Here is a 12,204-nt window from a genome sequence, read left to right as displayed (position 1 = left end):
AAAGTAAGGCAAAAAAGGAAGTAAATGTTCTCCAGGGCCGACCATGTTCCAATGCAGTGGGTGCAAATTTGTATATTATTTTGCACATAAGTTAAATTCTGACTGTTTTTTCATGAAGCACACAAATATTTCATAACTTTATTATTACACTGAAATTTAAAGGTAATCTAGATTATGCCTTATTACAACTATAAATCTGTTCCCACATTTTAAATTTTCCTCCCCCTTCAATGCATCATGGTTTTGCCCAGGTGCAAAGTTACTTCTTTTTTATGCTTTGCTTACCTTAATTACTCAGGCCCTACATGTAAAAACCATACATGCATGTAATGTCTTTATTTTTTTCACTTATTTCTCAGATTTCAAGACAAAATCTAGTGTTTGAAACCAATGACATTATTTTAGTTATTTTGTGTTGTGTAGAGTTGTTTCATTATTCCCCTTCAAAAGATTTGTCAATTTTAAAATCAACATATAATTTGCCAAATACAAAATAGTCATGCAAATTTCCCTCCTTACTATAATAATTATGAGATTTTTATCTCCCTGCGCGGTAACAGATAATATTGGACAGGTCCTTGAGCAACCTTGGTCATCAAATCTTATTGAATGTTGGGTTATGTCTCCAATTATATTACCTGACAAATTGTATATGTCGGCTTATTTATATTGTTGTATCGCATTCATCGTTTTCATAATTGTTACACTTCATTATTTGTCTTACAGGCCAATGGGGTTGGCCAACAGTCAGCCTTTCCTCTGTGCTTGGGATGATATCAGGGGTGCTGTCCTCCACTATTGAGTCAGTTGGTGATTATTACACTTGTTCAAGATTATCAGGAGCACCAATCCCACCAACACATGCTTTAAATCGTGGGATCGGAATGGAAGGCATAGGATGCATACTGGCTGGAATTTGGGGTACAGGAAATGGGACTACATCATACAGCCAGAATATTGCAGCTTTGGGCATAACAAAGGTAATTTTATATTATTTGCTTGCAAAACCCTATTACAAACCTTAAATAACATGCTTATCGATAGAGAAAGTTTTTAAATGCATTCTCAAATTCAAAGAGTGTAATAGGAAGTGTGTGTTCTAATAAGGCATCTGTTTACTCAACCTTTTCAAACATTCGCTTTGTATCACTACTACACAGGACACTGGGTCCCAGCTAAGAGACCGACACTACTCAGCTTAGAATCTGTGATTGCCACTCAAGGCATATATTTTGTCTGATATTTCAGATCATACATTTAACATGTCTGCTGAGGAAGATACAGCTGACCAATGTGAATATACCTTGACCAAGCGGAGTCAACGAATTTCACCCAAGGCGAGTTGGAAATCCTTGTGCAGCTGGGGGTAGATAGGCTGCATCATACTGATCAACCATCAACTGACAGCTATCCACCCTGAGTAAATCACTGTATTTGGGAGGCCATCAAGGTAGAGGTCAATGCTGCTGCTCTTATTCGTGTTGGGATATCAGCTCTGTGGCTCTTTCCATTGCTCTATGTAGCAAAGCAGGGGTGCCGTGAGTAGGGCAGGCAGGTACACATTACTGGGGCCTGGCCTTCCTGGGGGGCCCCGCTCAGTCAGGAAATTAATTATTTTATTTTTCAATGGATTTTTTTTCCTACCAGCGAGTGACACACGCTTGCACACTAACCCACAATTTTTCTCATTTTTTGGGGGGGGAATGGGGGGAAGCAAGCTGATAGCTGTCAGCAGCTCCCAGTCCCTGGATAGTAACATCACACACTGTCCCAACAGCCTGGAGAGGAAGGAGGTGAAGTTCCAGTTCTGCACCAGCTCAGCTTAAGTAAGTATGTTGGGCTGGGGGGTGTTATGATGTGTCTGGGGGGCTTATGATGTGTTGGGGATGGATATAATGTGTTGGGGCTATGATGTGTATGGGGTGCTTATGATGTGTGTGGGGGGTATGATGTGTCTGGGGGTTATATGTCTAGGGGGCTTATGATGTGTCTGGGGGGATTGTAATGTGACTGTGGGAATGGCTTGATGTGGCTGTAGGGGTGGCATGTTAAATATTATGTTTTAATATAATATATGTATTGTATACTGCAAGCTTACAATTAAGAGGCACTGAAAAACCCTTAAATATATATAGTTGCAAGCATAGCACTGCCAAAATTACTTGGTATGCTGAAGCATTAAGATTGGCCTTCACTGGAGAGGAGGGGCCTAGCCCAAACCGTGAAACACAGCTCCATACCATTATCCCTCTTCCACCAAACTTCACAGTTGGCGTAATGCAGTCGGGCAGGTAATCTGCCAAACCCAGATTGACTGCCAAAACAGAGGAGCGTGATTCGTCATTCCACAGAACACGTTTCCACTGCTCCACATTCCATTGTCAGTGTGCTTTATGCCACTCCATCCGACGCTTGGCATCAGTCTTGGTTATGTGTGGCTTGCATGCAGCTGCTCGGCCATGGAAACCCATTGCATTAGGGCCCAGCTGCACAGTTTTTGTGCTTACATTAATGCTAGTGGAAGTTCGGAACTCTTCACCTATGGAATCAGCAGAGCATTGGGGACTTTTACGTACCATGTTCCTTAGCATTCGTTGATCCCACTCTGTGATTTTACGTGGTTTTCCGCTTTGTGGCTGAGTTACTGTTGTTCCTAAATGCTTCCTCGGTCTAATAATATCACTTACAGTTGACAGTGGAATATCCAACAGGGATGAAATTTCACGAACCATCTTATTGTAGAGATGGCACGCTTAAAGTCATGGAGTTCTTTAGAACGAACCATTTTGTATCGCAAATGTTTGCATGGATAGGTGGAATGTTGGGACACATTCCATGATCCATACAAAAATCCAGTACCAGGGGGGTAAATGTACGAAAGTCCATCTTTTTCAACTCGCCGGAAATTGGCGAGTTTACAGCTAAAATTCAAAGCGGCGCTGGCTTGTAAAGGTAAGTTTGCCCTTACAAGCCAGCGCCGCTTTAAATTTTAGCTGTAAACTTGCCGATTTCTGGCTAGTTGAAAAAAACGGACTTTCATACATTTACCCCCAGGTTGTGAAAGCTGCAATAACAGGTAGGTGAGAGCAACACTATTTTAATACATAAAGGGGGAAATTCAATTGCAGGTAATGTGGTGCGCGGACATCGCACCGCACACATTGTCGGCAATTACGGTAGAAATTTCTGTCAAAATCTCCGCCACAAACTGTCTCATGGATGTTCTGGAGACACTTTGTGGCTACTTGAATTCCCCCCCATAATGTCAAGTGTGGCCACAACCCCATCACTATGTGGCCATGCCTCCTCTATGGTGCTACAACAGTGTGGCAGCGCACATCCCTTTTCCTGCTATGTGTGGAGGGGGCCCAAAAAGTTGCTGAATCGGGGTCCCAAATTCCTCTTGGTGGCACTGAATATGGCAGGGTTAAAAGTACAGGAAAAGTACCTGGAGTATGCAAAGTGTAGAGGGAAATGTGCTGAAGGCATCCTAGAGGCAGGAAAGTGTTTTCTGTAGTGCAGTGGCAATCACCGCCCCCACCTAGCTGCTCGTTGCCGGGAGTGATTCATTACTTCTGGCATGTGCTGACGTGGCTCTATAGATAAGAACTGGCTTCCAGCTAGCTCACACATTGTCCTGTGCAGGCCATAGTGGGCATAGACAAAGAAAGCTTTAAGAAAATCCAAAAAACAGAAGATCTTTAATAGAGTCTATGGGGGGAATTCAATTGGCCGCATTACTGTCAAAAGTACCGCGGCCGGCGCACCATTACCATTAATACAGTAATTTTAACCCTGATTTCTGTTTTCATCTCCCTGAGCCACAAGCAGAAATCATCTTTAAACATTACTGTTCTAATGGTAATAATGTGCACTACTACTGTAGTAAGGGTAATAGTGCGCAGGCTGCTTTACTTTCGGCAGTAACACGGCCAATTGATTTCCCTACTATGAGTAGAAATATCTTTGAAGTAGAAATATCTTTGAAAAAGTTAATGATTATAAATTTGTGAGAGAGTCCATAATTGCAACATATTTGATGGTACACTGTGTTCCAATTATATTAATGCACATGCCAAAATTATCAATTGCGGCTTTGCATATTTTGATGGTTTATAAAGACATACACGTAAGCTAAAATATTATTAGGATTTGAGAAAAGGTACAGAAAAAAAATATATAGATCTTAATATGGTCTATATTCATATATAGTAAATTGTAATTAAATTATCTTTGGTACATTACTCATCCATCAAATTAGAGTTTTTGTTTTTTTTAAATAAATTACATTTGTGGTAAGCCTTTGATTATACTGCAACTTCTAATGACTAAATTTCACATTATGGGTACACAGTGAATGTATGGTTGCCAACATTTCACTGTACACTCTTTCTGAGGCTGACTGGTTGAAACCAGGTGATATGATAAGATGTGGACTACAAATATTCATCTCACCTGGTCCAAATAAACCAGTCACAGACTCTGTATAATCAATAGTGTTACTAATTAAACTGGTGAGTTGACAATCCCAGGCTTTCCAGCTTGACACACCTTACATCTGGTACAAAATGCTATGCCTTCAAATATTCAACTTGAGTCTTGGAACTAATTGATGTTAAGAGTGTTTTTAAAACATTAGTTAATAAATTCAGCAGAGGTAAATGCAAGAGTAAATTAAGTGATACGTTTGGGAGCAGAGCATTTTGTGCATAGTCGAAAAGGTGATGTTGATGGCCTAGCAACCCTTATAAAAGCAGACTTGGTGTCATATGAGTAGATATGGACGGGCTCGGTTCCCGAAGATCCGAATACATCCGAATGTCGCCTATCCGAGTACCGAGCCAAGCAGGCTCGGTACTCTCTCGCCCATTTGGAATTGAAATCGAGGAAAAACGTCATTGTGACGTATTCGTATTTCTGAGCTCGGTTCTCGCAAGATTTGAAAAGCATAAATAGCAGCCTCCACAACAATCCATCGCCATTTGACAGAGGGAGAGAGCAGGGTTAGGTAAGAGGCTGTATTAGCGCAGGGACAGAGCAGTAATTGTACACCTTATTCTTTCTATTATTCTTTCATTTCAAATCTATTCAATTCTATTATTATTAAATCAAAATCTATTTGCAATTGTTAGAGCAGCAAGACAGGAGGATAGAGGAGGCTTATTTTTCAATTTGTTTGAACTACAAGTGCTTTGGGGTGTTCAATATTCCCCATTGTTTTACACTAATTTTTCTGGCTGTCAAAAAAGGACATATTTGTCAGCAGTATCTATCTAATACAATATTTTGCACTACAAGTGATTTAAGCTCATTAAAATGGATTCAAAGCAGTCCACATATGAGCAGAATCAGCAACCAGGTTCTGTCACCAGTCCTGATGGTAGTGTTCCCAGTACGTCATCTGGGAAAGGTGATGTAAAAGTTGATAGTCTTTTTAAATCAGGGAAAAAAACACACCAAAAATTTTTTGGACCGTGTTGAAGCTAAAAAGAAGTGTAACTGAGGAAAAGTTAAAAGCCGATTAAAAAAAAAAACTGCCACATGCCATTCTACACACGCAGTGGCAAAGAAAGAATGAGGCCTTCGCCTTTCTCTATTAGTGGCAGATCCAAAAATGTTACAGAGCCGTCTTCTTGTACGGTCACTCGTGACCAAGCAAGACCAAGTAATTTGGAGTCTAAAAATAGTGCACAACTACTGTTGCGCATCAAAGCCGAGCTGCAAGAAAACCGTAAGGCATTAGAGGATAACGTATGCTCTGAATCAGCAATGACAATAATCCCTGTGGAGAGTCCATCCACCAGTGGTATGTCTCATCATGAGCATTCTGTTAGTGTACCTATAAAGAAGGGCCCTTTCAGCAGTTCTGCTGATGTGTGCCTGAACAGCCCGAGTGTAGCCGGTGATACACCAAAATTACAAGCACTCCATCATCAGCTAGGACCCTCCAGTCACCGACATCCCGACGGCTACAAAACACACCCACCACACCATTCTCATCAATATCCTCAGTAGCGCTCGGAGTTAGCCCTGCATCCCACTTATTAAGGCTTAATGACTCCTGCACTATAATTGATTCCTCTGAAGAAAGCAATAATCCCACTGCTGCTGCTGTTGGGGGTGAATCGTCAGCCCAGAGGAAGGCCAAGAAAAAGAGCAGTCCTGCATTTCAACAATTCACTGTGAAACAATCATTTGCTAGGGGAAGCAAATATGACAGCAGTCAGCTAGTCCCCAAGCGAATCAGACACCATGACTGCCATGTTAGTGTTAGATCTGCGTCCAATATCCACAATAAACGCAGCTGGTTTTTCAGTTAATTGAGGTTTTGTGTCCGCGTTACAGAATTCCATTGCGACACCATTTTTCACGTAAAGCTATTCCACAACTATACCAAAAAGTGTGTAAAAATGTAGAGATTGCGCTGAAAAATGCCATTCTGTCCACTGTCCACTTAACCACAGATATGTGGACAAGTGGAAGTGGTCAAACCAAAGACTATATGACTGTGACAGCCCACTGGGTTGGTCATTCACTTTCACCAGCAGGAACAGCAGCAGCATGTACACCACTACGTAACATTTGTCACAGGCAGGCCACTCTTTGTATCACCATCTTCACTAACAGCTGACAATTTGTTACGCAAACTGAGAGATGTGATTGATATATGGCTTCTACCACTTGGACTCTCCCCAGGATATGTAATTTCTGATAACGCCAACAATATAGTGCGAGCATTACAGCTAGGTGCATTCCATCACGTTCCCTGTTTTGCACCATCAACTTGGTGGTGCAGAGCTTCCTACGAAATAACCGTGAGGTGCAGGAGATGCTTTTGGTGGCCCGTAAAATTTCAGGCCATTTCAGGCATTCTGCCACAGCATGTAGGAAATTGCAGCAGCTCCAAGAGCAGTTTAACTTTCCCTGCCACCAACTTAAGCAAGAGGTGGTAACTAGGTGGAATTCCACCCTGTACATGCTTCCAAGCGTATTGCACAAGCCATGACATTGGGAAAGGAGGGGGGATGTATTTCACTCTTGCACAGTGGGGAAAACTTTCAGTGCTGTGCAAGGTGCAGAAACCATTTGAAGTTGTGACGTGTGAAGTGAGTGCAGACCCTGCTAGCTTGAGCCAAGTCATTCCTTTAATTAGACTATTGGAAAAGCAACTTGAGAAACTGAATGAGGAGATGAAAGCAAGCAATTCCGTAAAGTATGTTGGCCTTGTCGATCAAGTACTTAATAACTCAAGGATCATTGTGAAGTGAATTAAGATCTTGAACTCGGATCACTACGTTTTGGCCACTGTGCTTGATCCAAGGTTTAAGTCCTACATTGAATCTTTGCTTGAAAATGAGCGAGATGTGATCTTTTGCAAGGAGCTGTTGCTCAGCAAGTTGGCAGCTGAACTGGGCCTTGGCTTGACAACGTGTCCTCCTTCAGTTGCTCAAGTAGCTGCTGCTCGTAAAAAATTGAATTTCCCAAAAAGAAGCAGGGAAAATGCAGGGCGCAGATCAGAACAGTTTAACATCTCGGCTGGTTTGAAGGATTTTTCCAAAAAATGTGTGACCTTGCCAATAACTCCATCCAATATGAGTATTAACATGCAAAGGATGGTGGAGGATTATTTTCAAGAGGTAATTGATATGGAAATGTCAGACAGTCCCTTTCCTTACTGGGAAGAAAAGCATGCCATTTGGAAACCCATGTACAAACTTGCTTTGCAATACTTAAGCTGCCCACCCTCCAGTGTGTACTCTGAACGAGTGTTCAGCACAGCAGGGAACTTCGCCGTAGAAGGTTACTTCCCAAAAATGTGGAGAAAATGGTGTTTATAAAAATGAACTACATCTTCCATGAGGAAGGCCTTCACCATCAAAGACATCCAAGCACTAACTGTTCTCTAATGGCGGATTTCAGCGGTGATGAATTGATAGTCTGTGATGATGACATACACACTGATGAGGGTGAGGATGAAGCTCTAGATAATGACGCTAACATGTTTTTAAAACTTTCTATTTAAGTGTAGGGTGCAATCTACCCCCAAAGAGGAAAGGGATTTGAGGCATATCTATATCACGTACCGTCTTGAAAGGCTGCTGTTTTGGCAATTTCTCATTATGGGTAGGGTGTCATACACACACTGAGCCCAAACTGGCTTTGTCCATTTCAATTAATACTGTACAGTCTATAACGGCTGAATTTTTTGTATTCTATACAAGTGGAGGGGGGCCTAGAGAGACAGAAACCAATTTGCCTTTGTTCATTTCTATACATATTTAACTATAACTGTAGGGTGTAATATACACCCAAAGACAGTGGCTGCATTGCCAATATGCATTGATGGAGAGGAAGACAATCTGGTTTGTGTATAGAATTAATGAAGGCCTACCCGGAATTAAACTGTTTTTTGGATAATTTATTAGCTTTACAATTACAAAAACAGGTGGAGCACTAAATTTGGTTATTTTATGCCCAAAAACATTGATTTTTAAACAAAATAGCAAAACAAAACCAAACAAAACCAAAACACGCAATGGCTGTTTGGCAAAACCAAAACACAACGGTAATCCAGACCCAAAACCAAAACACGGGGGTCAGTGAGCATCTCTACATATAAGTGCAAAGACAGAAGCACATTTGCATTCTAAACTGCCCTTCAAAAATTACTGTTCATAAATCTAAGGGGAGGATTCAATCCATTGTGAGGTCCAGTAGTAGTATCACACAATTTGCTGCTGTGCATGCTTCCGGTTAATATGGTAGAAAAATCTAAGCTCATTTTTGCTCTCACCTCTATGGGGTGCGCTCTAAGCCCGATTTAGTCTGTGGATTGTCATCGCGCGATGCTCCTACAGGACCGCATACTGTATTAAATCAGCCCCTAAGACTTAAATTAATCAAACCACATGTTCAATTCTGTGTGTATTTAGCATCACAGGTTGCAAATTTAAAGTCAGCAGGATAAGTAAACTGTAACAAATTGTAAATTAAATAAACATAAAAAGGTTGCTTTTTTTTTGTAGGTTGGAAGCCGCTTAGTTATGCAGACTGCAGGAATTCTCTTAATTATACTGGGACTATTTGGAAAATTTGGAGCTGTTTTTATTACAGTTCCGGAGCCAGTTATTGGAGGAATGTTCTTGGTGATGTTCGGCATGATTGCAGCAGTTGGTATTTCAAATCTCCAGGTAATGTGAAATGCACGCATACTAGTTTTATATGCCTTTAAAATAATACATTACATTAAATCTTTATATGTCATATGTGAGATACCATGTTTAAATATTTTCTATGTATTTCTTAACCTAATATCAAATGTGAAATCTTAGAGTAATTCAAACTCTTTTGACTATTTTTTTAAAAGGTTTACTTGCGTAAAATAGTCTATTTTACAAAAATATAACCACTATCCTCTCTGTAATTGCACCCTTTCACTGTCTGCACGTAGAGCTAGGATCAGCATCCACATTAAAAATGAGCAACGTTTTGAAAAATATTCACTGCATTCCGCATGTGGCTGCAGAAGTTTGCATGTTCCTTAGGCAGAATTTTGCAGAAGTATCCTGCACACAATTCCCCTTATAATGTTTCTTCTTCCTGGCTTTCCCTTATTTTTTTTGCTCCACCCAGACTTATGCCTTATCTTCAAATCAGACACAACAGAATGAATTGACATCATCATTGTCCCAGCTCTATTTATAATCTATAAATGTCTCAAAATAGAGTATGGAATTTACAAATGCAACGCATAATGCATTGTGACGCAAAAGCGAAAATGGAAGATTGTATTACAGTAATTTTGCACCAGGAGAAACAATGCACAATAAAAAAACTTACTGTAAACAATAACATATGAGCTTAATATTATCAAAGATAAAATTAAAATGAATACATATATTTGTTGCAAATTTAAAGTAACATTGAGCTATGTATGTTGTTTTTAATGTTCTTATACATTGGGGGCCTCATGTACTTGCATCCAAAACGTATAGTAAAATGCGTCCAGAAAAAATGAAGCAATTACATGTGTAAGCTGAGCTGCACATATCTTAAGCTTACTATGTCAAATGGTTTTGCTGCATGAAGATATGTTTAAAGCGTTTTATTTTAGAATTTAAAAAAAGAAAATAAATACATTTTAAACCATGCTTTAAGATCCAAGGCCCCTTGGACCCTATAGTGGCAAATAATAAATACTGAACAAAGAACATGATTGCTGTGCAATTAGGTGAGTAATAAATTGATAAACTAGAGAATCAGTGATTCTATTTAAGTGAAGTTCTTTCCCATGGTGTGTGTTTTGTGTTTATTTCTTTACAGTGTTTTTTTGCGCCATCAAAACCATTTACATCCAACGTTGGGCGTAAGAACTAAGCGCTGACCTTAAAAATCATATGTTGGCAAAAACCATTAATAATGCCATTAAAAACCCTTAGAAAAGGATCAAAGATGCTGCTTCAATGGGGAAGTTGTTTGTGTATCAACTTCAATTAAAGGAGTAACAAAAAACAGAGCTATCATAGAAGGGCAAAACTGATCCTATCTAAGGTAAGAAATATATCACTGTAGAGATATATGGGCTATATATGGGCTCCTCCTGATGAAGTCCATATGCTGAACGGACGAAACGCGTTGAGGATTGTGCTAGCTCATCTGGTGATTTCGGCTTTCTATTTTATGGACACTGGTCGTCATCTGTTCTCCAGCTAAGCGGATGTGGAGTTACAGAAAGAACTATATGTTGCCATTTCCACTGGATTCCATGCAGTCCAGATGAGTACTGGTGAAAGAAACCTTTATGTGTATATTTCACATTGTTTTTATGTAAGTGTGATACTTACTGTTTTAATAAATCTGTTACATACAGTATTACACTATTTTAGCTCTCTTTATCATGCCTATGGTTTGAGATTCCAGCTGTAATCGGTGTCATTCTGCTGAGGAGAAGTTAACATTGGCTGTCATAGCAGATATTGAAACATCATCAGCATTTCAGTTGTGCCTTTCAAGTCTTGAATCTGGTACGCAGAATCTTTAACTAGTGGTGATCTCACTTGGGAATTGAGTCACTTTATTCACATGTGTGTTGTATTGATTTCACTGGTCTTTAACTTGAAAGTCACATGTTTTTCCTATCCAAGAATTCATTATAGTACAGCTTTTATCTCATGTATATCTGGTAATACACTATGCCCAGTTCTTTTTACTTTTTTCTAGATATATATTAAAATTTATTTTTATAAAAAAAACCACAATTAATTAAAAGTCAATATCACATGATAAAATAAAAATATATAAAACAACTAAAAAAACTATGATCCGGACCTGTTAAACTAATAAATATCTTGTATATAAAAGTCTCTAATAGTGCACATATAGGAAAAATATATATAAATTGTGTCCTCCAAAAAGCAGAATTGTATGCCTTGATCTTGGATTGTTACTTTTATAAAATCAAGGGACCATTCCACACTTTCCAAAATACGATTGTGTTAGATATAATCCCTATAGCAATGTTACAGTCTTGTGTGGATTATAATAATGTTAACTAACACGACCAGTCATATAATGTTACAGCCCATACATCATTCAGGAGGTTTATATTTTAAATGGAACATCCAACTCATGGAGCTCTGTTGATGTTGTATGACTCCGCCTGCTAGAACTGCATAACGAGTCTGTCTTCCTAGTAAATATTTCTTGCTCACAACAGTGATCTTACCCCACTCAGGATTTTATGAAGAAGAAATTGGAATATAAAGGTGGAATCCAGATAGTATTTATTCTCTCATTCTGTTACTGCATCCAGTAGGCACAATCCAATTCAGGTCCTTTGATCACAATAAATAGTAATACCTGACGCATTTCTCCACTAATATTCTGTGGTTTCTTCCGAGAACAATATTAGTGGATAAACGTGTTAGTTATTACTATTTATTGTGATCAAAGGACTTTTATTGTGCCTACTTTGATTTAATATAAACAACAGTTAAGGATCAAGGCATAAAATACTGCTTTTTGGAGGTCACAATTTATATGTTTCCCTATATGTGCACTGTAGGAGACTTTTATATACAAGATATATATTCGTTTTTTTGAGTTGTTTTATATATTTTTATTTTATCATGTGATATTGACTTTTAATTAATTGTGTTTTTTGTTATTAAAATACATTTTAATATATATCTATATAACTCTACA

At 39.1% G+C, this 12,204-nt stretch overlaps 1 protein-coding gene across 1 annotated transcript in view; it reads left to right on the top strand.

Annotated features, from left to right (window-relative positions):
• The window catches only part of LOC142150799 (solute carrier family 23 member 1-like), a 214,763-nt gene that overhangs the window by 139,007 nt on the left and 63,552 nt on the right, over nucleotides 1–12,204 (top strand). Inside the window, exons 8-9 of the mRNA XM_075205984.1 lie at nucleotides 727–980; nucleotides 9,027–9,191. Of these exons, the coding sequence (XP_075062085.1) occupies nucleotides 727–980; nucleotides 9,027–9,191 (419 nt within the window). The remainder of the gene's footprint in view (nucleotides 1–726; nucleotides 981–9,026; nucleotides 9,192–12,204) is intronic.

Source organism: Mixophyes fleayi, chromosome 4 (assembly GCF_038048845.1).
Source record: "Mixophyes fleayi isolate aMixFle1 chromosome 4, aMixFle1.hap1, whole genome shotgun sequence".
Lineage (NCBI taxonomy): Eukaryota > Metazoa > Chordata > Amphibia > Anura > Limnodynastidae > Mixophyes > Mixophyes fleayi.
The sequence above is the reverse complement of the archived record's forward strand: the minus strand, read 5'-3'. Positions and strand labels throughout refer to the sequence as shown.